This window comes from Amphiura filiformis, chromosome 5, assembly GCF_039555335.1.
Source record: "Amphiura filiformis chromosome 5, Afil_fr2py, whole genome shotgun sequence".
Taxonomy (NCBI): Eukaryota; Metazoa; Echinodermata; class Ophiuroidea; order Amphilepidida; family Amphiuridae; genus Amphiura; species Amphiura filiformis.
This window is the reverse complement of record NC_092632.1, coordinates 71,483,313-71,510,903: the sequence shown is the minus strand read 5'-3', so window position 1 is coordinate 71,510,903 and position 27,591 is coordinate 71,483,313. Positions and strand designations below refer to the sequence as shown.

The 27,591-nt window shown below is 39.2% G+C and overlaps 1 protein-coding gene across 1 annotated transcript; it reads left to right on the top strand.

Moving 5' to 3' along the window:
* Nucleotide 1: 1 nt before the first annotated feature.
* LOC140153660 (serine--tRNA ligase, mitochondrial-like) lies at nucleotides 2-25,269 on the top strand. Its single transcript, XM_072176466.1, has 12 exons — nucleotides 2-70; nucleotides 4,735-5,110; nucleotides 6,689-6,775; nucleotides 8,373-8,516; nucleotides 10,405-10,523; nucleotides 10,986-11,139; nucleotides 13,750-13,861; nucleotides 17,114-17,247; nucleotides 19,770-19,882; nucleotides 21,379-21,472; nucleotides 22,740-22,832; nucleotides 23,977-25,269. The coding sequence occupies exons 2-12, from the start codon at nucleotides 4,736-4,738 to the stop codon at nucleotides 24,142-24,144; spliced, it is 1,593 nt and encodes a 530-aa protein (XP_072032567.1). The 5' UTR covers nucleotides 2-70; nucleotide 4,735; the 3' UTR covers nucleotides 24,145-25,269.
* The last annotated feature ends 2,322 nt before the right edge of the window (nucleotides 25,270-27,591 follow it).

The window sequence follows — 27,591 nt, the reverse complement described above, 5'->3', positions numbered from 1 at the left end:
AGTGTAGTATTTTTGTGTACAGCCGGTTGTAATTGAAATCTAAATTATACATTGTGTATCAAGGTAAAACGTAAGTAAATTAAACAATGTGATGGTTAAGATATTTTGCGTAACTTGAAGTTTAACTATTAAACATGACTATAAATTAGAATTATAGGCCTGTCTGTACTGTCTGAGTTTTGTTTATGTTGACAACATTGTCATTGTTGTTTGGTAAGCTTAAGTTTTAATTAGGGGTTCATTCATAGGATTGAGGTAGTACAAGGAACTTTTAACGATGTCCTCATTCACAAACTGATACTATCTGTCCATCGTATAAGACTGTTACCGTACGGCAATGTGGTGAAGGAATATTACACAGTCAAGAATAGGCTCCATCATTTTTTTATTTATGATCCCTCCCAGTCTCCCGAAACATCAAAACATCAAAAGCGTTGCACTTATACTTACTTAAGACTGTCCTTTTCACATAACGCAGACAAAGTAGGGCCAACTTGCCTAGAAATTGTCAAATTTTGGCAAGAAATATCTCTGTGTATACCATCCCTACCATGAACCGCATTGTCGTCACATGTGATGGTGTCCTGAAGCTGCTGTGCTCCTTAAACATCAGGAAAGCTACAGGACCAGATACTCTACCAGCCCGGTGTTGAAAGAATTTGCTGTTGAAATTTCTCCGATCCTCACCTACATATTCCAGAAATCCTTGGACACTGGAGACATTCCATCAGATTGGCGTTCTGCTAATATCTCACCAATCTTTAAGAAAGGCGATAGGAGCGCACCATCTAACTACCGCCCGGTGTCCATAACTTCAATATGTAGCAAGCTCTTGGAACATATAATATTCAGTAACATCATGAAGCACTACAACCAGCACGACATTCTCACTGAAGCTCAGCACGGTTTCCGATCTGGCCGTTCTTGTGAAACCCAGCTAATCTTAACAGCTCAGGACCTTGCCAAATCCATCGATGAACCCGAACAGGTCGATGCCATTGTCTTAGACTTTTCAAAGGCTTTTGACAGGGTACCCCACCAAAGACTACTACGGAAATTACAACACTATGGTGTCAGAGGCTCTCTCCTTCAGTGGACTAATCACTTCTTGACCCAACGTAGCCAGCGTGTGGTCATCGATGGACAAGCATCGGAGTGGGTACCCGTTACATCTGGGGTACCACAGGGCACCGTGCTGGGTCCACTTCTGTTTCTAACATATATAAATGACATACCAACTGGCATTACTTCCAATCTGCGTCTGTTTGCCGACGACTGCCTTTTATACAAGTCAATATCCAACATCAGTGACAGCATGGATCTCCAGAAGGACCTCGACCGTCTTCACTTGTGGTCCGTTAATTGGCAGATGCGGTTCAACACAGACAAGTGCCATCTGATGAGGTTTACCCGGCGCCGTAAGATCACCAATGCTCATTACCACCTGGGAGGCATCCAACTAACATCAGTGTGTGACTACCCGTATCTTGGCCTACTGTTTTCTTCTGATTTGTCATGGCAAAAGCACATCGCCAATGTTACCAACAAGGCAAATAGGATGCTAGGCCTGCTACGCCGGAACCTAAGATCAAGTTCACAGAGGATACGGGAGCAAGCATATTTTGGCCTGGTAAAACCTCACCTGGAGTATTGCAGCACAGTCTGGAGCCCCCACCACAAGAAAGACATCACAAAGGTTGAATCCATCCAACGCCGGCGCAGCCAGGTTTGTTCTCCAACGCTACCAACGTAGAGACAGTGTCACCTCCATGCTGCAAGATCTGAGCTGGAAATCCCTGGAGTGGAGAAGAGATGCTGCAAGCCTGGTTATGATCTACAAGATCCAACACAACATAGTCGCTATCAACCCTGCCATCTATCTGTCTCCAATGACTCCAACTGTCACCAGATCCTACAACCCATCCAAACTTTGCACTATCACCAGTCGCACCCAGCTCTCACGGAAGTTCATTCTTCCCCAGAACAGTCCAACTCTGGAACTCCCTCCCGGTCGCCGTCCAATCTGCACCAACCTTGGAGGCTTTCAGCCTCAGGGATGGCGTATCATCAAGCCTGTAAGCAGGAATCCAGTTTTTACTTGCACCTTCTAGTTCAGCGCACCAGATGAGAGTCTTCATCACCAGCACCCTTGGTTCTTCAGGTTTTGTTTACAAGTTTCACCTATATGTCTGCACTGCACCTGATCATCATTAGTCACCCTTGGCTTTACGTCCAATCTGATGGATCCTGCTGAGTATTCAACGTAAACGTAAACGTAAACGTATGTAAGTCCCATATCACATAGTTATCGTATGCGGGCGATCGAGGTTTTTTTTCTTCTGAAGTTTGGTTGGTACCCAGCGTCATGCATGTGACGTGACACAGCTAAAATAATCGACCGGGAATCGGGGATCGTTAAAAACGTCAACAAATTTCAAAACACAGAAAGCAGTAAACTTAATGGCGAGCGGTCCGAATTTTGAGCCATACAAGTTTACGTGGTGAACTAGGATTGAGGGCATGATCGCTGAATGAACCCCGTTCATACATACCCAACATTCTTAGCAATTCAATACAGATGAAAATAATAAGGGTTTACAAGTTTAAATAACATTTCCATACCATTTTCCTTCATGAATTGGAAGAAAATGAGTAGGCCTACTTGCAGGAAGCAGCTCGGCTCATGAGGTCAACGGCCGGGAGTCAACGTGTCATCTTTTGCGCTCCGCGTGAGATGGGCGCGGTGACATGCGCGTGTACGCAACACTAGCAAATCGTGATCGTGGATCGTGTTAATTGGGTTCCAACGCTGCGTGACGCAGCTTGTTTATGCTGCGTACTGGTCATAAACGGAATTTATGACCAGCAAAAAAGGGTCCAAATCCAATCAAAAACGTTGTTAGGCCCTTCACAATTGATTCTTAGTTTCCTGTTTCCCGCCCGCGTCCAAAGTAGAGAATTGCAAAATATTTAAGGGGGTACTACACCCCTGCCCAATTTTGTGGCTATTTTGAATTTTTCTCAAAAATTATAGCACATTGGTGACAAGTAAGATATGTATATTATAGGGGCACGGACTACAACTACTGCACTGGAAATTTTATTTCAGCACAGACAACAGTCGTGGAGTTACAGTCAAAAATGAGGAAAACCAATATTTGATCAATAAATCAATAACTACTTGCCTTGAGTTGCTGAATTTTCAGTGCATTAGCTGTAGTCTTTGCCCCTATAATATACATATCTTACCCGTCACCAATGCGCTATAGTTTTTGAGAAAAATGCAAAAATAGGCATAAAATTGACCAGGGGTGTAGTACCCCCTTAATTATGTTATTTATATTTTGGATTTTCTCTTTTAAAATAACTTTTAATGACTCCTATTTGCTACTTTCTGACTTTGATCATATCAACTATAATCATGATAATGATGAATAAACGATCGAAGAACATAACTGTACCATGTATAAAATCAAACATAGTTGCAAAATAATTAAATGCATGTTCCTTGTCAAAACGGGTTGATGTAGGTTACGACCACTTGTTTTAAAATAAAGAAAATAATAGATAATTAATAATTATTCATAACCTTATTAATATACGCAGCAAGTGCGATCCAATCACAGATAATAACTTTTAAACACGCAGACGCAAATGCAGGTTATTGAAAAAGTATAATGACCGCGCCTCGTGCCGTAGCTAAAAGTACGCTCTACAATGACTGCGTAAGGTGACGTGTTACGTGTTCGAACAATTTACGCGGACGATGGTCGCCGTATTTGGACATCGCATGATTGCGTGCTAGTGTGATTGGTCGCTAGCGGTATTTCCTTAATTATGGGCTATTCGATTCGATTCAAAAGGCAAAAATACGGAATTAAAAAACAATAAAATAATAGACATCATCAAAAAACTTCATACTCCAGAACCAAGTATGCTAGACCTTTGGTGTTTTCAGTAAATGATAGCCTATTGTATGTATAATGCAATAATTACAGTAACTCAATTTTCAAAATGCCTCCTTTGGCCCCCATGGACCAGATAACCTTTAATAACATCCGTTGCAAAAAAATTGCAACGCTGGCCGACGTAAAAACGATAGCAACATACTCTAGCATTGAATGCGTAACTATTGTGTGCAAATTCAAAGCTAGAGTTCTTGGGTAAAGTGCATGTAAATGTACAGGATGGCCACTTTGGTGTTATTGTGAGTACATGTACATGTATACAAATATATAAATGTAATAATATGCCAAGACAACTTAGTGTGTAACTGTATGTGAATCAGTGCAAACAGGCATTATCTTTGTTGACTCCTGATTCCTGAACATTTTGTGCAGTGCTGTGTTTATACACAGTTAAAAATGTTTTAAAATTATGATCACATGCACATTCCATGGCATATTGCATGTAATTAAAAGTTGGCAATTGGCATTTTGATCTGCATTTTAAAAATAATGATACTACCAGGGGTAGCGTTTTAAGGGGTCTTGGGGTCCAGGACTCCTTGATTTGGCAGGTCCCCGTGATTTGGACCCCTTAATTTTGTATGTCTGTGTAGAATTAGATGCCTGGACCCCTTTATTTGCATATTTGGACCCCTGGACTCAGCAGGTCACCGCTAACCCTGGATACTACATGTACCATAACATTCCAGGTGTACGATATTTAGAAGGTTTTTGCTGTTATACAAATCCAGTAATTTACCATGTAAACAATTGTTTCACATTACAGTATGGCATTTAGAACACTTCACTGCCCATTGATAAATTTCTGTTATGGACACCCCTTGCTCAACGCCTTTCATGTGGGAAAAGCAGTCACACGCAAACATTGCATTCATCTGGTTGTGCTTCCTCAGTGTGCAACCCACTTGACTACTCATGAAGTCGGAGCAATTCAGATTCCATATAAGACCAGATGCAAATCACAACAGCAGTGTCATCGGAAGCTGTGCTCACAAACTCAAAGTAACGAAGCAAGTACAAGCAGTTGGGTTTATGATGTGAACTTCACACCAGAACTAGACTTGCAAGGATTTGAAGACAATTTCAGCGAGATAGCCAACAATGTTAATCACCGGAAAGGAGATGCAGATGTCCACTATATAGTAAGGTCAGAGAATTAGTGGGTTTTTAGCGGGTTCGCTGTCGGACAAGTTTAGAACTGTCAAGCTTTCGTCAGGAGTAGCTCTGACTTCTTCAGGACAAAGTACCTAAGAATGAGACATGTAGACCACCCCTTGCCTACTGATGACTCTGAAAAGAGCCGTTCACTGAAGACTGCTCCTTGTCAACAGAGAACAAGCAGAGCTCGCCTATCTGCTAATATAAAGATTTTGGTGGCTCTGAAAAGAGCCGTTCACTGAAGACTGCCGCTTGTCTACAGAAACAAGCAGACCTCGCCTATCTGCTAATTTTAAAGGTTTGGTGGCTCTGAAAAGAGCCGTTCACTGAAGACTTAATCCCCTTGTCTACAGAAACTGCTAAAAACCCACTAATTGTTATGAATTCCTGTCGTAAAAGCCTATCCCACAATAAGTTCAGAGAAGATATCTTACCTTTCCCAGAATCCTTTGCAACATGGTACATCATCCCAGTTCTTCAAATGACACTTCTATTACTTCGTACAGGTTCCATTTGTTTTCAAGTTGAGAATAGACTGGCTAAACATGGGACAATTGTCACAAAATAAACATAATTTACAATTTCTGGATGTGCTCTGTTCATTGAAGTACTTTTGTCACCATCGACCCATGTTGCACTGGATAGCAAATCAGTACAGACAATTGACCTTTTCTGTAAATCCCATAAGCCTTTGCGAGTACACCTGAGAACTGTACGCATCATTTATTGAGCATCAATACTGCGCATTGCAAGTCGGTGTGACGTCAAATGACGATTTTTTTTTGTACTCGCAAAGGCTTATGGGATTTACCGAAAAGGTCAATTGAAATGGAAGAAATGCATTGTGGGAAGTGTAAGATATCGTCTGTAGTAGGTTGTTACACTCAAGGGCAAGTGCATTATATGAAGCATCTTTGTTCCAGGGGTCGGGGGCTGGTCCTCTGGAAAATTCAACCCAGTCAGTGTGTGTTAATTTGAAGAAAGAATGGTTCACATGCCATACATTTTCATCTTTTCTTTTATACTGCTATATACCTGCAAACGTTTTCACTCAGTGTCACTCTGCCCTCTCCCTTTAAAAATTTCCCCCATGTCTACACCTGGCACCCCTCCTCAGGGTCATACTTTGTTTCAGGGTAAAGTGGGCCCACTTGACCATACCAGAAAGATATATTTTTGACAGAATGATTGACACGTATGCAAATTCACAATTGTTGCCCTGCATATAAGTTGATCAATAAGATGAAAACAAATTTGATTTTTAAATTTGATATCGTAAAGATTTGCCTAATGCCGCACATGAGCTCCTTTGCCTTAGAGTAAATTTCACTTACAAATAGAGATTCTTGTACCGTTGTACAAGATTCTCATAAACAAATTTGTGTGAATCAAAGTTGATTCTCTTTTACATATCAAAGATTGTGTTATCACAAACAACTAATTGCAAGAATAAAGATTGATTCTCCCACTTTGTGATGAAATTCTACCCCTGCTTTGATCACAATGATAATTGATCCTTACTCTGGTAAAAATGTTCACTTGTTTGTTTTTGACACATGCAGCTGCAATTATGGAAGACAGTTCAAAAACTAAAAAATGAATATTGGGAGAAAATCAATGATGTGGCTCAACTTAAGGCACATGCACATGTAAGTATCAGGTAACTCAGGTAGTACATAATTAATGATATGCATCAACATGATGACAGCTGCATTGCATTGCATAATGTACAATTCATTTACATTAAAACCAAACAGTGCTATCACTGTTGGTAACCTACGCTTTAGAAAGGGTGGGTTTGAAGGGTCCACAAAATGCTTAAAAGGGTGGGTTTGAAAAATTTCTGGTTAAAATGTGTGTCCAAATATAAAGCGTGGTCACTGATCAAAAGGGTGAGTTTACAAGTCATCAATTGCAATGTCAAAGCTTACTGTAATTTCCGATTGAATGACACTAAATGAAACACACACAAAAAAAATATTGAAATCCCATTCTGTTTGGTCATCTAAAACTTCAAATGTAATTCTCTTTGGATGCAAATCTGCACCTCCTGGACCACGTGCACCATACATGCTGCATTTACCACTTATCTATGATCAGTAACCACACTTAGAAAGGGTGGGGTTCGGAGTTTTGGTATAAAGGGTGTAAAATAAAAAGGGTGGGTTTGAAATAAAAAGGGTGGGTTTGAATCACCACTGCCAACTATGGCTATATGGTCAAAGTCTTAGCTATAAGGCCATCTTAATTTAATAGTTTGTCTCAAAGCTGTTCCCAAGTTGAAAACCTGCTGCGCAATGCGGTGGGGTTTTTTTTGAGGATTTTTGTTTTACTTTAATTTGTTTTAATCAGATGAACTTTTTGACCAGAATAGACCACCTTTCAGCTCTCAAGGAGGTTTCACTGTGGTCAAGATGAAGAATTTTATCGAGATTAACGATTTAGGCTATTTTCACGTCTGACGATGTCTGACGTGAGTTTTTTTGGTGTGTTGGATTTGGGAAAAAAGGAAATGTACTCAATCCAGCGGGAATAACACGCAAAAATCAGGCGATTTTATTGAGACAAACTATTAAATTAAGACTATAATCTGCTTTAACTAAAAACTTTGACCAAAACTAAAACCATTTGGATGCAGTTTCCATATATTTGATGAATGCGAGTATTCAAGTTTAAAGTCTTTTCGATTGATAGTGCATGATAGTGAAATAATAACCTTTAAAATCATCCACACAATGAATTAACATCTCGAGATAGACCAGTATGTGATGCGTCTAAAGTCATGTCATCGTTCGCGAAATCGAGATAGCCCCCAAGATAGACCAGTATGAAATGCACTTTAATATCGGGAAATTAACTATTTCACATACAGAACTACAACTTAAGTGTAATTTTAAGCAATATTGCATACGTAAATATAATTCAAGATTCTAGTTAAATAAATCTGTTAAGTATATGCTTTAACTTAAAAACACTTTCATGAAAATCCATAGTCTAATTAAATTACAGAAAGGTAAAACTTAATACGAAGATTTTCAATTGCGATTTTCTAGAAATGTGTGTTTTTCGAGATAGATCAGTATCTGATGTGTCCGATGACGTAATAATTGACTGAAATTGTACAACCTTCACCAACATATTGCTAAATACAATGCATAATTTATTTTGAAACTTAAGCTGTTATTATCATTGTTATTCATGTTGTCTAAAGATTCTGATTAATGTACTGTATTACTTTTTCCCCAGTCCTCTTCAACTTCCAACAGTAATCTTAAAGAACTTGAGAAATCAAATGAAGTGTTACAAAGACTTGGTGCTGAGATTGGAGGAAAACAGCATGAGTTATACCAGTGTGCAGCTATGCTTCCAAATAGGACACACCCACAAGTGGTGAGATAGCAGTTTTTAAATACCTACATACTTAGCTTGTTTAAGGAGGTACTACACCCCTGGCCAATTTTGTGCCTATTTTTGCATTTTTCTCAAAAATTATAGCACATTGGGGACAAGTAAGATTATAGGGGCAAGGACTACGACTACTGCACTGGAAATTTTATTTCAGCACAGACAACAGTTGTGGAGTTACAAAAAAAAATGCGGGAAAACCAAAACTTCAAGAAATTTGCACCAAAAATGGTCAAAAATGCTGAATTTTCAAAAACATTTATAAAAAAAGCCAGATTTTCGCCCAAATTTCAAATATTTTTGGTGAAGTTGGTCAAAATTCAAAAAAATAAAAAAACTGTCCCTAGATATTTTTGTCTAGTTTTTAAAAATTAATAAACAAAAAAAATTGGCCCAAGAATTTTTTTTTTTACGTTGCACAAAAAAAACTTGGTGCTGAGATTGAAGGAAAAGAGCATGAGTTATACCAGTGTGCAGCTATGCTTCCAAACAGGACACACCCACAAGTGGTGAGATAGCAGTTTTTAAATACCTACATACTTAGCTTGTTTAAGGAGGTACTACACCCTGGCCAATTTTGTGCCTATTTTTGCATTTTTCTCAAAAATTATAGCACATTGGGGACAAGTAAGATTATAGGGGCAAGGACTACGACTACTGCACTGGAAATTTTATTTCAGCACAGACAACAGTTGTGGAGTTACAGTCAAAAATGCGGGAAAACCAAAACTTCAAGAAATTTGCACCAAAAATGGTCAAAAAATGCTGAATTTTCAAAAACATTTATAAAAAAAGCCAGATTTTCGCCTAAATTTCAAATATTTTTGGTGAAGTTAGTCAAAAAAAAAAAAATAAAAAAACTGTCCCTAGAAAAAAAAAATTGGCCCAAGAAATTTTTTTTTTTTTTACGTTGCACTGAAAAAAAAAAGTGGGCCAAAAAAAACGTTTTTTTTGGATTTTGGGCCAAAAATTAGCATTTTGGCCCAAATTTGATATCACAGATGAACTTATCAAGTCTTTGCCGTTCTAAATATGTATACTTTTATATACTTTACACCAACACTTTAGCAGTTATGAGGCCCGAAAGTTTCCATAATTCCAGGGTTCAGACCAACCTTAAGCCAATGAAGTATATAATATGGTGCAGCATGTTATTTCTTTCTACACCAAATCCCTTCATTTATTTGGAGGGAGGGTAAGGCTGGTTTTACAGGTCTGTAGTGTATCATGCAATGTCTGCATCAGAAAATTGGACATAAAAAAATGTTTGTCTTAGAAAACCGTGTGAGATTTTGCTTTATTTTCAATGTCATGAGAAAGTGGGAAAAAAGGACCGAAATTGCAAACAAAGAAATCCTGCGTATTGCATAACTTGGATCAATATAAAACATTATTATGTTCTCAGAATCTTCCTTCCTATACTTTGTACAGAGTTGAAGAGTCCAATATAATCAACACTTAGACTCAAAACTTGGACTGTGTTGGATAGGCTCACTTTTTCCCAAAAAAATGTTGTTTTCTACATTTTTTTGACCAAAACTCATTTTTGACTTGCTTATTTTTGACCAAAATCACATTTTTGACTTTACTTTTCTTTTAGCATAAATTAAGTTATACACAACTTGACAAGTACAGGCAGTATGAAAATGATTGATGTTTATTGAAAGCCTGCCTCTTCCAATTGCAACATTGGATACTCTTGAAATGTCCAGACTGTATAGTTTATTTATATGACTTGTTAAACGATCTTAATTCATAAATTATTTGGATTGTATGTTGAATTTTGATGCGTCGGACTCATCCATTATCAATAAAAACTGAATAATTTTGATACAGCTTGTAGAATTGACCCATGATGCTTTGTCTTTTCCAGCCTCTTGATGAGGATGCAGAACCAACTCTTATAGAGCTAGTGGGAACCAAACCAAACTTTGACTTCCCCATTAAGAACCATATAGATCTTGGAGAGGACTTAGACATTCTCAGAATCAAGTAAGTGCAATGGTATGCCAAAATAGTGCATTTTCATTGTTTCCAAGATATGACAAGCTCAACTTGGAACATAGAACTTACTGTATTCATAACGGCAAGACTCTGGATGATTAAACTCAATGCACAACAATTTAAAAAGTGTGCAGGCAAAATATAGTGTAATAAAATAGTACAAGTGTTAAAAAGTAGTGGGTCGCTACAAAATTCACATATCACAACAAAAGTTCTAACTATGTGTTCTTTATGGAGCAAATACAAATGAATGAGATACCCACTACCCAGCATTGTAAAGCAAGATATTTTTTTGTTCATAAAAAAAATCTGTATTTTGAAAAGTTGCTTTAAACAAATCTTGAATAAAAATATTGTGCTTTACAATAAAGTACACACATTTAATTAAATCATAAGTTTCACGATTCATTGCTATATGAATATGCACTATTACTTTATGTTTCTTTCCAGACATTTAGGTCATATCACAGGTCACAGGTCATACTATCTAAAAGGTGCTGGGGCTCAGCTGGAAGAGGCTCTTGTCCAATACACATTAGACAGACTCTTAGCCAAAGGATTCAAGATGATTTCTGTTCCTGATATAGTCAAACCTGTTCCATTTGTAAGTATCAATGTAGAACTTATACTTTGATCAGCTTGTAATAGGCGAGAATTATTCGTTTTTTGTTGCTGCACGAGTCAATAAATGCAAAGCGCAGTTCACATAAGTGCTGCGCCCAGCAGTGTTTACACCATTCTATATCAATTCACAACGTTATGGTGGGAGAGAAAATTAACATTGTCAAGATAGGACATCTGGGCCCTACTCTGCCATGTTTGGCTGAGTACTCATCTTTAGCTTCTTAGTATCGTGTACAGGTCGCATCAAGTGTGTCTCTCATATGCGCCCATCATCCATGCCGCTCTTGCATGACAACGATTACCTCAAGCCATTCCAAGGGGGAAAACGAATACCCCCCAATTTTTGCTGCATGTCTGTATAAAGATGGCGGTCGAGTCCCGGTTCTTTTCCCTAATTCTGTGGTAATGCTTGTTAGTGAACATTGACTGACTGAAGGTGTCAGTTTATACCAGTCGCTTTTGCAAAACAGCAAATCGCTCGCATGCTCGGCATGCAAATACAGCAGCAATTTTGTACACTGATGCATGTGATTTGGTTTTCTGCAAAAGTGATTGAGTTTAAATGCATCTTTAAAAATAACTGACGATTGTGTGTTCTCAAGTGGGTTTTATTAGAGACCTGACACACATTTGTATTGGTTCGATCAAGCATTGAAGTGCTTTCAACTTTTGTACTGGAACGTTCAAGCATGGTCTCTCAGTTTTTCAATGTAAAGTGCCTCTTCAGCAGATGGATCTTCAGGGAATTCAACATCAGAAAATGTTAACCAAGAAACACTTGAAGATCATCAACATCATGAACTATGTGCTGCTTTTAACATCAGGCAGCTAGCTACCCGGTACAAGCAACAGTGTTCACTAATTCTACAAGAACACCAATCAGCATTAGGAAGTATGTGAAGCTTTATCTTTGCCACCATGAAGCTTGAATCAGTATACATCATATTTCAGGCCTTGCCGTTTGAGGCGAGCGATCGCTCTCGCTCGCCACCGTTCGCCCAAACACGATTTTTAGTGAGTGATTTTTCACTCGTCATAGACACTGAATATCACTCACTGCGAATCTCCCAAAACCAGCCATTGAATCAGCAAATTCAGCATTTAATCGATTCGGTGCCCTCTCCAAGCAGAGAAAGTCAAAAATTCACGTACATAAATACTGTTATAAGACCGAAGCTCTATACAATACAACTGAAATTTATAAAGCGCCTAAAACCAAACAATTGTACTAAGGCGCTGATAAACACTTAAGGGCAGAGTAATGGGAGAGAACATGGACCTTTTCGTGCTTCATTATTTCTGAATTGTATGTCCAAAGTATATAAAACTATACATTTTTGGAAAGGAAATGAGTCAAGGAATCCCGTGGTGACGTCAGATTTGTTCAAAAATCTCAAGTTTTTGAAAAAAATCACAAAAATTCACCTTTTTACCCCAATTTTTTTGTGACAACTTAGAAAAAAATCCGTTCGGAGTAAAAAAAAATCAGTTAGCTTTTCATGAAGAAGAGACATGAACTTAGGGAAGGTTTTTTTATTTTTTTGAAATTCGTCTCTTTTTTTCGAAATATTGAAAAAAACATGTGAAAAAAGCAATTTTGTCACTCTATTAAGCTAAAAATTGCACAGAATGAGAAAACCTTCCCCAGCCTCTGATGTACTCTAAACGCTAGTGCAAAAAGTTTACCCTTTGCTTGCATATTTTTCGAGTTATCTTGTCACAAAAATCGCATAATATTGTCAAAAGTGAACTCTGAGAAATCGACGATTTAGTAAAAAAATGTCAAAATTATGCACAAAACATCCTTAAATTTTAAAACGGTAAGACTTTCACACTTGTAAAAGCTGTATCTGGTGCATGGTCTAAATATGCATCTTATTGCCCCAATGAATCTATAATCTCTTCTTTCAGTGCGCCAAAATTCAAAATAATTAAAAAATCTAAGTGGCATTTTGACTGCTAATTTTTGTTTTGTTTACACCACATTTGCTGGCGTTAACAACATACCGAATGCGCCTTGACTGCGTTGGACATATGCGCAGAGTTGCGCTTTACACACGCTTGACGCTTGAATCGCAAGACGTAATCACAATATTTCGCATTCAAGCATTTCTGACTCATTATTTCCCGCCAATTTACTAAGCTGTCTTGAGCCATGTGACTTTTTAGAGTTGAAAAGAGTGAAATAAATCAAGCAAAAATACGAATAAATATTAGCAAGTAGTATTTTATCAGTTTCAAGTGAAAGAATACATCTTAGTGTTGATAAATATCAAAAAATCTCAAATTCGGTCGTGGACGAATGTGTCTTCCATTACTCTGGCCTTAAACCAAATAAAATTACAGTCCATAGGCAACATTAAACAAATGGCATTTCAAGAGTCTTTTGAAAATGAGAAGAGAGTTTGCATTTCTGATATGTTTCGGCAGCCGGTTCCATTGACGAGGTGCGTAGCATGTAAAAGCACGGTCTGCAAATGTTCTATGGTGAGTTCTAGGTTCGAACAGTAATGGTGCAGAGGAGGAACGTAACCACTCACCATTAAAATCTAGACGACAAGGCCTGATATTTTTTTCTTGCCTCATCTAGGAAGGATGTGGAATGAGAACCAAAGGACTCCATACTCAGGTGTATAAGATAGATGCTGATAGACATCCAGGTGGATACTGCCTCTCAGGCACAGCAGAAGTAGGCATTGCAGGTGAGTGAACCAAAGGACTCCATACTCAGGTGTATAAGATAGATGCTGATAGACATCCAGGTGAATACTGCCTCTCAGGTACAGCAGAAGTAGGCATTGCAGGTGAGTGAACCAAAGGACTCCATACTCAGGTGTATAAGATAGATGCTGATAGACATCCAGGTGGATACTGCCTCTCAGGCACAGCAGAAGTAGGCATCGCAGGTGAGTGAACCAAAGGACTCCACACCCAGGTGTATAAGATAGATGCTGATAGACATCCAGGTGGATACTGCCTCTCAGGTACAGCAGAAGTAGGCATTGCAGGTGAGTGAACCAAAGGACTCCATACTCAGGTGTATAAGATAGATGCTGATAGACATCCAGGTGGATACTGCCTCTCAGGTACAGCAGAAGTAGGCATTGCAGGTGAGTGAACCAAAGGACTCCATACTCAGGTGTATAAGATAGATGCTGATAGACATCCAGGTGGATACTGCCTCTCAGGCACAGCAGAAGTAGGCATCGCAGGTGAGTGAACCAAAGGACTCCACACCCAGGTGTATAAGATAGATGCTGATAGACATCCAGGTGGATACTGCCTCTCAGGTACAGCAGAAGTAGGCATCGCAGGTGAGTGAACCAAAGGACTCCATACTCAGGTGTATAAGATAGATGCTGATAGACATCCAGGTGGATACTGCCTCTCAGGCACAGCAGAAGTAGGCATCGCAGGTGAGTGAACCAAAGGACTCCATACTCAGGTGTATAAGATAGATGCTGATACACATCCAGGTGGATACTGCCTCTCAGGTACAGCAGAAGTAGGCATTGCAGGTGAGTGAACCAAAGGACTCCATACTCAGGTGTATAAGATAGATGCTGATAGACATCCAGGTGGATACTGCCTCTCAGGTACAGCAGAAGTAGGCATCGCAGGTGAGTGAACCAAAGGACTCCATACTCAGGTGTATAAGATAGATGCTGATAGACATCCAGGTGGATACTGCCTCTCAGGTACAGCAGAAGTAGGCATCGCAGGTGAGTGAACCAAAGGACTCCATACTCAGGTGTATAAGATAGATGCTGATAGACATCCAGGTGGATGCCTCTCAGGTACAGCAGAAGTAGGCATTGCAGGTGAGTGATCCAAAGGACTCCATACTCAGGTGTATAAGATAGATGCTGACAGACATCCAGGTGGATACTGCCTCTCAGGTACAGCAGAAGTAGGCATTGCAGGTGAGTGAACCAAAGGACTCCACACCCAGGTGTATAAGATAGATGCTGATAGACATCCAGGTGGATACTGCCTCTCAGGTACAGCAGAAGTAGGCATCGCAGGTGAGTGAACCAAAGGACTCCACACTCAGGTGTATAAGATAGATGCTGATAGACATCCAGGTGGATATTGCCTCTCAGGTACAGCAGAAGTAGGCATCGCAGGTGAGTGAACCAAAGGACTCCATACTCAGGTGTATAAGGTAGATGCTGATAGACATCCAGGTGGATACTGCCTCTCAGGTACAGCAGAAGTAGGCATCGCAGGTGAGTGAACCAAAGGACTCCATACTCAGGTGTATAAGATAGATGCTGATAGACATCCAGGTGGATACTGCCTCTCAGGCACAGCAGAAGTAGGCATCGAGGTGAGTGAACCAAAGGACTCCATACTCAGGTGTATAAGATAGATGCTGATAGACATCCAGGTGGATACTGCCTCTCAGGTACAGCAGAAGTAGGCATCGCAGGTGAGTGAACCAAAGGACTCCACACCCAGGTGTATAAGATAGATGCTGATAGACATCCAGGTGGATACTGCCTCTCAGGTACAGCAGAAGTAGGCATCGCAGGTGAGTGAACCAAAGGACTCCACACTCAGGTGTATAAGATAGATGCTGATAGACATCCAGGTGGATATTGCCTCTCAGGTACAGCAGAAGTAGGCATCGAAGGTGAGTGAACCAAAGGACTCAAAACTCAGGTGTATAAGGTAGATGCTGATAGACATCCAGGTGGATACTGCCTCTCAGGTACAGCAGAAGTAGGCATCGCAGGTGAGTGAACCAAAGGACTCCATACTCAGGTGTATAAGATAGATGCTGATAGACATCCAGGTGGATACTGCCTCTCAGGCACAGCAGAAGTAGGCATCGCAGGTGAGAGAACCAAAGGACTCCATACTCAGGTGTATAAGATAGATGCTGATAGACATCCAGGTGGATGCCTCTCAGGCACAGCAGAAGTAGGCATTGCAGGTGAGTGAACCAAAGGACTCCACACCCAGGTGTATAAGATAGATGCTGATAGACATCCAGGTAGATACTGCCTCTCAGGTACAGCAGAAGTAGGCATTGCAGGTGAGTGAACCAAAGGACTCCATACTCAGGTGTATAAGATAGATGCTGACAGACATCCAGGTGGATACTGCCTCTCAGGTACAGCAGAAGTAGGCATCGCAGGTGAGTAATTGATGGGAAGATATCCTGTAAATACACTGTCTGTTAAATATGGCAGAACTAGGCGTTGCATGTGGGGTGGCCATCAGGCAGGGAACAGTTTTATAATAAACAGGGAGATACATTCACCCTAATGCTGAAAGGGCTTTTTGGTGCTTGGAAAGGAGAGAAGGAAGTTTTAAAGAAAGAAGATGAACATAGAAGTTGTCTGTTTCTGTCAGAATTGGAACCTCAGACCTTTTAGGTGCCAACCCCCTTAGACGCCAAGCTCCTTAGACGCCATCTGCAACCAGCAGCCACAGGCACTGGCCCAGCCAACAAAACAGTGTGGGTATGTGTCATCACATCATGTGGGATGCATGCACACGCACAGTGGTTTCATTTTGTAAGATTGTGCAAGATTATACAGCATTAGGGTTACGGAGATACTGTCCATTAAGTGAGGCAGGCATAGGTATTGAGTTGTAGAGCAGGGATGAAGGTATTTTGGCATAGAAATAGATTGCAGTAGACATCGGGGTGATGTTTACCAGCAGAATAATAAATCACTGTGTAGATGTAGACCCCTCGCAGGCTATACAAGTTTTTTTTTTATACAACCTCGTGATAGTTGCAATCCATTGATAGTATAAAAACTGTATTATTGGTTGCTTTGATGCAGTTTTGAAATGTTTACTTTGGTTTTCTTAATTGCAAATAAATTTCAAACACATGCCTTTCCATTCTGCATGACTCACTCATGCAGAATCTCTCATTTCAATCATATGATATTTGCTACAGTTTTTAATTTTAAAGTGGTTTCAATTTATTGTAGGTTATTTCATGGATAGGACATTTGAACTGGGAGAGCTACCTCAGAAAGTAGCAGCAGTGAGTAGATGCTTCAGAGCAGAGACATCAGGACTGTCAGAAGCACGAGGGCTGTACAGAGTGCACCAGTTTACAAAGGTAATTGAGTGAAGTTACTGCAATTAAATGAAGCTTTAACAGTAAAGTTAAATACCAGTTATTTCACATCTGCACTATCTTAGTTTTATCTAGAGTAAAAGTGGTTTTTTTTTTTTTTTTCGGAATTGGATGATGATAATTTGTCATAAAAGTGCAACAAAAAAATTTTCGTGAGGGGGGGTGAACCCTGCCAGGGGACCCTGTTGCACGCCTTTCCTTCAGCTCGGCTACTTGCCTTCGGCTCGCATGATTTTCAGGAAGTGGATCACTACCTCACTTACATCCCTGGTAGATATTACACAAAGGGGAAAAGCACCAAAAACCAGAGTTGGTATATGCAGCCTGGCAATGTGCCTCCTCTGTTAACAGGGTTGCTATGCCCTCACCCACAAAGAAGGCATATACCATCCTGCAGCTCGACAAGTTGACTGCATGTATACGCTGTTATTTTCATGTACAGAATTTTTTGCAATTTGGGGATTTTTGGAAATTGTGTAAGTTGTTTATATTGCGCAGTTAAAGGGGCATTTCGTGATCCACAGCCTCATCCCCCCAGTTTCTCAAAAAAAGTTGAGATTTTTATATCACTGGAAACATCTGGCTACATAATGTTTATGTACAAAATATTTCTTGCAGATTAATTCGTTTTGCAAAGATATCGTGAAATTTGAATTTCGTTCTGGTGCACCAGAACGAAATTACAACGCATTGTCTATGGAGTAGTGTAATACACATAATCATGCATAACTTGCAAACGCAAAATCGGAATCAACTGAAATTTTGGGAATAGGCTTTTTTCGTGGATATCTACTGAAAAATGTCATAAAACGAGATTGCTATGATCACAAAACACTCCTTTAATGTAAATGTAAAGTAACTTTATATAAAAACTTTATTTTTCCTGTGTTGTTATTTTTGACTCTCAAAATTCAAAAAATAAAATTCTCACAAAAATAACAGCATATACCTTCCCAGCATACATACCCGTTCCCAGTTGTATGCCTGGGTGGAGAGAGGTAATGAAAGTGTTATGCTTAAATGCATAATATGACAGCATCACCAAGGTTTGAACCCACAACCTTCTGATCATTAGTCAAAGCCTGCAACACATCACAGTTGCCTCTGATTATTACATTGTAACTAAGTATCATTTCTAGAAAGATTTTAACTCTTGATCTCAATACAAAAATATTTACCTTGGTTTTGTCCTTAGGCGCCACTAAAATTTGGCACAATGTCCTCGTAGGTTTAAATCACAATTAAATGCCACTCTTATACCAAATTTCTGGAAATTTCTGTGAAGCACTTCCGAAATTCCTGTGATGTAAGGTAGCACAATCTGTCCTTTAGATGTACCAGTACTATCCCTGTTGGAGTTTGATGTCACTGGTCCAGTGTTTATGATTCCATGCCAGGGGCAGACCACAAAAGGAATCTGCCAAGAATCATACATCGGAGAGACTGACGCGTTCCCTTACGACCGAGAGAGGTGTTAAGGAATCCATCCACATCGTCAGGGCCAACCAACCATCTCTGAACAAGGATGGAGGCACTACAAGTTACCGAAGGTCTATAACCCGATTATTATGTCACACTTCAAGTGTGCTCGATCAGGTCATTATGCTGACAAAGGCTGTAGTATTAACATACTCGGCAGTGGGGTTTGACTCCCACCCTTTTTATTTTACCCCCACCCTTTTTATTGAGGCACCCTTTATACTGAAAATTCCTGACCTCCACATTGACGAAGTCACACGCAAGTTGGTTAAATCAAGTACGCCGAATTCTGCACTTATTTCACACGTGCGAGTCCGATGTTTTTCTCTCCATTAAGTTGTTACATTACGTGAACAATGCAAATTATACGTGAACAACTACTACTCTACTGTATAATAAGCATTTTAATGAATAACTGTACTTTTATGGTGTTCAAATGTTGTTCTTCTCATGAAACTTGACGTGCGCTGTGTTGACAGCGACTATATCCTACTTCCGTGCTGCTTCGCTCAATCAATTATGCATGATTATGACGTCACTCATATTTAGAAAAATAACATGTCATGGAAAATCGGACATTTGCATATGACGTATGTGTCTTGGCAGGGCTTCCGGGGAGGATATTGTGTACATTGCGATGGACACTCGTTAAACAAGCGCTAGCTTGCATCAAATGGAATTTTATCTTGCGACATGGTGTGCGAGTTTTGGCGATTTTTCTTGGAACTATGATTATTTTATCATTCAATAAAAATATACTGTAAGTTGGAAGAAGCCCCACGCTTTTTATTTTAATCCCACGCTTTATATTATTATACGCTTTTTACCCAAAAAGTTTAAACCCCCACGCTTTCACCAATTTTTAGAATTTCGAACCGACACCCATTAAAAAGCGTGGACTGCCGAGTGTGATTAACAGCTGAAATTTACGGAGGTAAATATTTTTGTATTGAGATCAAGAGTTAAAATCTTTCTACCAATACAGATGAACTTTCATGCTAAGTTTCATTTCTCACCATATTTAGGTTGAGATGTTTGCAGTCGTTGCAGATGAACATGGTGATGAGAGTGAAACAATTTTTCAAGAATTTCATCAGATACAGAGAGATCTATTTACTGAGCTTGGGCTACACTTTCAGTAAGTATAAAACTAAATCAATTGTTGTTGCTATTGGCTATAGAGTACCGAAGTGCGACATCATAAAATTTTCTGTTTTGCATTTCAGCATTTTCATGACCATATTTCAGTAGAACATGATGAAAAACATCCACAGTCCAAATTTGGTGGGAATCAGATCATGAGGGCCCGAGATATGGCCGCATGAATACCTAATTAGCCCCATTGAAATCAGTGTAAATTGGCCTGGTTCATAACTGTTTGTCATGCTGCCATATCTCGGGCCCTCATGATCCGATTCCCACTAAATTTGGACTGTGGATGTTTATTATCATGCTCCACTGATACATGGTATTCAAAACGCTGAAATGCAAAAAAAAGTTTTCTGTGACGTCATCACTTCGGTACTCTATAATAGACCCTTTGCACATATCTGCCATCTTGCTACCAAAGGTTCTCGATGCAAACACATATGCAATAGTGCATTTTTGTTTGTCACACTTTTCTTGCACACAGGCTACCATGAACACAACAGCAAATAGAGTTTTTCTGTTGCTTAGCCATCAAAGTTAAAACTTGTTTTAATCATCAAAATAGGCACTAATAATACCATACATGCAGCATCCTGAAGCAGGCATGGTAAAGGGCAGCTAGATGGGATTGTAAGAATGTTAAAGCAATGACTGTGAAGAGGGTGTAAAATGTTTTTCATATATACCGTATTGGTCCGAGTATAGTCCCACCCGTTTTTTATGTGAAAAATTTTTTTCACAATTGGGGGTGGGATTATACTCAATTTCAACCAAAAAAAAAAAAAAAATTTCAAGATATTTTGTATTTTTAATATGAAAATTGATACTTTGTTTTCATGTCATACTCTATTAATGATTTCAAAATGCATTCAAATTCAATGCATTTTGAAATCATTAATAGAGGATGACATGAATACAAATTATCAATTTTCATATTAAAGGAGTATTTCGTGATCCTAGCATCCTCTTTTTATGACATTTTTCAGTACATATCCACGAAAAAAGCATATTCCCAAAATTTCAGTTGATTCCGATATGCGCTTTGCGAGTTATGCATGATTTAGTGTATTACACTGCTCTATAGACAATACGTTGTAATTTCGTTCTCACGATATCTTTGCTAAACGAATTAATCTGCAAGAAATATTTTGTACATAAACATTATGTAGCCAGAGGTTTCCAGTGATATAAAAATCTCAACTTTTTTTGAGAAAAGTGGGGGGCTGAGGCTGTGGATCACGAAGTGCCCCTTTAAAAATACAAAATATCTTGAAATTTTTTTTTTATTTTTTTAGGTCAACCATGAATGATCCTAGCATCTAGGTCTAGGTCCAGGGACACTCCAAAACCGAAAAAAATCAACTTAAAAAAAAAAAAAAAAAAAAAATTCTGATTTCTGAAATTTTTAGAAAAATGGGGGGATTATACACGAGCGTGGGACTATACTCGGACGAACACGGTAATCATTTTGTATGTTTACCACAGGATCCTTGATATGCCAGCGCATGATCTAGGTGCACCTGCTTATAGGAAATTTGACATGGAAGCTTGGATGCCAGCAAGGAAGGCATACGGAGAGGTAATGTCCAGGATTGTTGCAAAGTGTAATAGTCATATCCATACACGTGTTCATGCATACATAGGGTTTGTCTTTAATTTCTGTATCAAAGGTTTATCAGTCACAGTTTTGGTAGTATTTTCCCGCAATATTCCCCACTTCCTTGTTCATGCTGTGTATGACCACAGGCAAGAGAGTGCCATTCTTCACTGGAAGCTAGTGTAGTGCACTTTTCCCTGCTTTACAGAGGTTAGTAATGTGAAGAAACGTTCCTAGAAACTGTTTTTAGCAAGTAAAGTGCAAACAAATGACAAATGACCTAATTGAGGCTCATGTTTACTGCAACAACTACAAGCTGTATCAAAATGATTGGTACCCATCAGTTTTCATCGATAATGGATGAGCCTGACACATTAAAATTCAACATAAGATCCACATAATTTGTAGATCAATTGTAAAGCAAGTCATAAACTATATAATCTAATCTGGACAATTCAAGAGTATCCAATGTTGCATTTGGAAGAGGCAGGCTTTTCAATAAACATCAAACTTGATGGGTACCAATCATTTTGATACACCCTGTATTTCATTGTTTTTTTGGGTTGTTTTTCAGTGATGTTATTATCTCAACTTCATCCCGGGACTTCATCCAATACTCTCTCATCTCCTTCATATTTCTTGTTATTTCTCAAAATAAATTCCCCAACCTACCCAGAGAAACCCAATGCACTATTTTGTGCAAGATCAAATTTAAATATGACGCGTCGATGTTGTAGCGCCACTATTTTGTTATATAATTTTTTGCTTCTGTGAATGAGGCTGTTTGTTTGAATGATATGAGCAAAGGTGCAACAATTCTATACTTCAATCGACTGAGCTTAAAATTTGATGGACATACAATGTGAACCATATTTGCAATGTGTATTCTGAAAACACAGAAGCTATACCGTAGAATTCGTTTACAAGCCTCCAAATGAGGGTTTTTCGGACAAAGGGCATGAAAGGCAGAGATCCTCCTCAAAAACATTATTTGGAGTTTGAGCAACTATATTACTGATACAGGTGGCTGTACAAACATGTATTATTGTAAGACCAATCTATTGTAGTGTTTTTGTGGAGGGTGTCTGCCGTACGTGTCTTTCATCAAAACTTTATTTAGAGGCATATTTGCTCTTATAGACGGAATATTGCAGTATTTCCCACAATTGAATGATCATAGATAGTGAAGAGGACTAGCAAGTATTCAGTTTATTCAGCTATTATACATTTTTCCTATCATTTCCAACAGATATCTAGTACATCCAACTGTACCGATTACCAGAGTAGGAGACTGAAGATCAAGTATAAAACATCTTCAGGAGACACAAGATTTGTACACACTGTAAGTAACAAGTACTGTCATTATTTGATATAAAGCACAGCTTTATCTGATACTATCAATATGAACAATAACAGTTGTCTCACATATGGAGTACCTATTTGTATCTTAAGCCAAGAAAACAAATTGTTTGCTTGCCCTCCAGTGGGATTTTTGGGGTGGGTCGGTTAGTTGGAAAAATGTTTTTTTGAATGACTCACTACTGTATAGTCCTGTAGGCAATGAACATTGGTCATGTGGAAAGATACATCAATACTTCACTTCAGACCTTCAAAACACACCATGGAAATTTATTCAATTAGAACGACTGCCTACTTACAGGCATAAGACGCCAAGTTTATTGGAAACATTGATGCATGAATGGATAGTTACAAATGTTATAATGAGTTTACAAAAAACCATTAAAATTACAAAATTTTTTTTTTAAAGGGCCAACCCTGATTTTGGCCAATTTTGGGTCAGTCGGTGGAGGGCAAGCAAACAAATGCTAGCCATTTTCAGGAAATAATGTATTATACTATTTTACAAAGACCTTTCACACTGGCCAATCACGTAAATAGAACTAGGTCATCGTTTGTGTCATGCGAAGATATGCAGATTGGTGCTGATGTGATGATAATGTGTTTCAATTGGCCAATCGGAACCCGATCTCATGTTTACGTCGTAAACTGCACCAAATTGGACAGTGCAAATTTGGGTTCCAAAATACGTCAAATTGACTAATTGTAATACAGAATTTGTTTCTTGTACGCCAAATATAATGTCCACTGGGCCAGAATCGCAACATACAACCTTTGATTAATCATGGGTGTGGATCTAACATACGTATGAATCGCATCATAGCAGAGTGTGTGAAAATTTGCAATAATAATGCATAAATCTTCCCAAATTTGGTTCATTTTGTACTGAAACAGGTAAAAAGAGAGTAGCTCATCACAGATTGTGGCCAATTTTATAAATATGTAGTGTGGTTATTCCCCTAGTCTGTTGGTATACATGAACCCGGGGACTGTCGTGTACTGGCAACCTGTGACATACTGAAAGTCCATGATGTCTGGGGACACCAGCCCGGTACTGGTGACCAACGATGTTGTGTAATAAAGTTTTTCCCTTTTCCATGTTTTTCTATCTTTTTTTTCCATTTCAGCTGAATGGGACAGCTTGTGCAGTGCCTCGTATGATCATTGCTATTTTGGAGAGTTTCCAGCAACCAAACAGGACTATTGTAATACCTAAAGCTTTGCAACCGTATATGTATGGCGAATCCTTAATCACAAAACCTAAAAGAAAAGCCTTAATCCACACAAGGTTATGAGAAGGGTTATTGTCTAGATTGGGACCAAGATGCTATTGCAGGGTTGATATTTTAAAAACTAAGCATTAAGCTAATGCATTATATCAAGGTTAAATAGCTTTTTACCTGAGAGTCAAGGTTGATATGGACACTGTTACTGGGAAGGGCTTTCATCAGAGATGCCAGTTTTCAGGTTTTATCTGAAATTCAGGTTTTTTGTGAGTCCAAATTCCCGCATTTTTATTTATTTTCAGCCCGTTTTGGGTCTGCATTCACATGCTTTTTCAGGTTTTTTTCACCAGTTTCAGGTTTTTTGAGTGAAACTGACTGCAGGGCCGGATTTACCTTTTTTGGGGCCCTGGGCCAGGACAAAATTTGGAGGCCCCAAATGCACCATGAGGAAGGCATGTGCACTCAAGTGTCCAAGTTTTTAGATTTCACTAGGACATTTGCGCGCCATTTTAGACCATTTGAGCCGAATTGAAGCCGAATTTTGCTATATAACAGGCCAGTGCGCAATTTTTGTAGGCTATTTTGGCCCCAAACATGGTGTTTTTCGGCTAAATGGACGAAGCACACTGCACAGGACAATTTTGGGAGCTCCCAAATTTTGGCCCATCTGGCCCTATGGTAAATCTGGCCCTGAAACTGAGGGGAACAAATGAGTGAAACTGGGGGGGTAAAATGAAGAGATTTCCCAAAAAATAGACATGAAGTTCAAATCCATTGTTTAAACATCAATGGATAAAAGCATGCATTAAATTAAACTTGTTCGGTGGAATAAAAGGTTCTTGTGTAAAGGTAAGATCTTATTTAACCTTGATGCCAAACATAAACTCGATGCGAATGAACTTTTTAGCTTAAATATCACCTGGTCTCAACTAGACAATTGCCATGAGAAGTACAAAGGTAGGATGAACACATGTGAAAGTTACTGGCAGAAATCTTCAGCACAATATTACCAGTGTAGCATGATAATGTGCATAATTTATCTGCAAGCAAGTGAGGTCGTAATTCAATTCAATTAGGGTCCAGCGATGAGATTCATCAAATACATCCAAAGATATATTTTAAGATAGATCATAAATGGCAGTATCGATCTCCCGTGCTGAGCAGTTGGTTTGCGGCATTGTAAAACCATGGACCATGACCCATGACCGGAGCCACGGGGATGCGGTTGGCTGTACTCCCTTGCTACACTTGCCATGTAGGTATAATTGAAGACCGAATTAAAAAGACTAGTTTGCATATGACGTCCTGTCAAGTAGACCAAAAATGCTACACTGCGCAGGTCAGCAACCAATCACGCCACACCTTTGACCTGACGTCAGATGCAAACTAGTCTTTTTAATTCTGTCTTCAATTATAGTTCATGCCTAAATTTACAATCCCATGTAATCGGGGAAGCTAGGTAGGTTTCGTATACGTAAGATGTATGTGCATCTGCCAGGTGGCCTAAGAATATGCATCTGCCCCTGGAGTATAAGGGAACAAATTAAAAGATGAATGAACCTCCTTTGATAAATTAAGTAGAGAGGTTGACACAATTTTGACAGACTTCCAGGTTTGCTATTGATGGGGAAGGTGCATTTATAGGTGGCTTTGTCAAGCTTATGGTTTGTTCCATATAGTCTAGTCTCGTCTCAAGTTGAGAGTAAGGCTATATTGGTTTTCTCAGTGACAGATTCAAATTGCGGGTGCTAGCCCAATCCCTTGGGGAGTATACACACGGGTAGAAGGACAATTTGTCCTCACGCTTGGCCTCGTGCATGCTGGCGATGCAACTACGTAAATGTACGGATTCAAATCTGCCACTGCGAAATCCAACATGGCGTTACTCTCAACTTGAGATGAGACAGACTATCTAAGCCAGTCACAGTCAACCCCTATTACCCTAAATCAGCTGCATGCTAACACAAGACAATAGAGAGCTTGCGGAATGAAGTTACTGGAACTTTAACGGCAACTTCAAAAATATCGATTCGATTTCTTGCTCAACTTCACTTCAACACGAACGTCAGGTTGGTTTCTGTACCAACAGTGTCTTGTTGTTTAAACTAGGGGAAGTGTATCAATGGGTGATCAAAAGAAGGGTATGTAAAAGCGACTGCATCAAATTTCTCCCTTTTGTTTGTTGGCAACACTTATTACAATAGGCGCTTAGTTTGAATAAACATGGTTTACATCTCTTGGCGATGTCCAATGCAATGGGAATTAGGCCTATGTTATGAGCTATACGCTATTATACTTCTAAACATGTTTCAATTAAATATTCTTGTGATATGCCTATATTATTGTCCCGGATTATTATAATAAAAGCTCAATTATTATTCCAGTAAGCGTCAGCTTTGTCAATTTTATATTTCCATCAGGACACAAGCCCATTTTATCTGTTTGCTCTCCCTAGACCCCCCCCACACCACCACCAGTAGCGTAGCCAGGGGGGGCAGAGTGCCCCCCTGACAAAAAAATGAAAGAAAAAGTGCCCTTCTGACAAAAAATGAAAGAGAAAATCAGCAGGGCAAAGGAAAAGAAAAAGGGCAAGGAGCCCTTTTCTAGCAAAATTCAGGGCCAAAATAGTGTAAAATACAAAATTTTTGCGCGCTACGTAACAATAAAGCCCTTTTTTAGCCGGATAATGGGCGAAAATAGTGTAAAATACCATTTTTTCGCGCTACGCACGCACATCATCCCAATAAGGCCCTTTCCGGGAAGCTCGAAAACATACAGTCTCTATATATATTGTATGATGCAACTGCAATTGTTTTCGTCTGTGCCCCCAAAATTTTATTTTGCCCCCCTTGACCAAGAAAGCTGGCTACGCCCCTGACCACCACCATCACCACCTCTCCATATCATCCCCTCCCTCCATCTATTGATCTATCCTCACTTTCCCACTCCCCAGTGGCGTTGCCAGGAGTTTTCTTTTAGGAGGGCAAGGACTTCTCTTTGCATTCTGATCGAATTAAATATATCTCCCCGAATGATCCTCATTTTGTTCTTTAAAAACTCCCAGAATGTTGAATTTCAACCAACATATTTCTGGATGCTCCTTTTCTGACATTCTTATTTTTTGTAACAAATAGGCCTCCTCTTTTAATAATGAATAATTTGGTTGACATACAATACCCATAGGCCTATAATATGCGTATAATAGCGTGGCACATGTTAGACCAGCTTTCTGCTGAATTTGGGTACATAATGTAGGCCTAAATGAATAAAATTATAATTAATTAAAATACCTGAACAGTACAAACATATTTGATTATATAGAGGTGTAATTATAAGACACGCAACGTTGTAAAAAATGTTCACAGTAGCTGCAATTTGCAGAAGTTATACACTGCTGAGTCCCGTAAAATCAGTCCATTTTACTGGAACTTAATCCCCTTGGCATTGAAGTCAAGCCAAAAACTTGGTTCCGCAAGCTGATTTGGTGTACGTCATGAGCACACACAAATGTATATA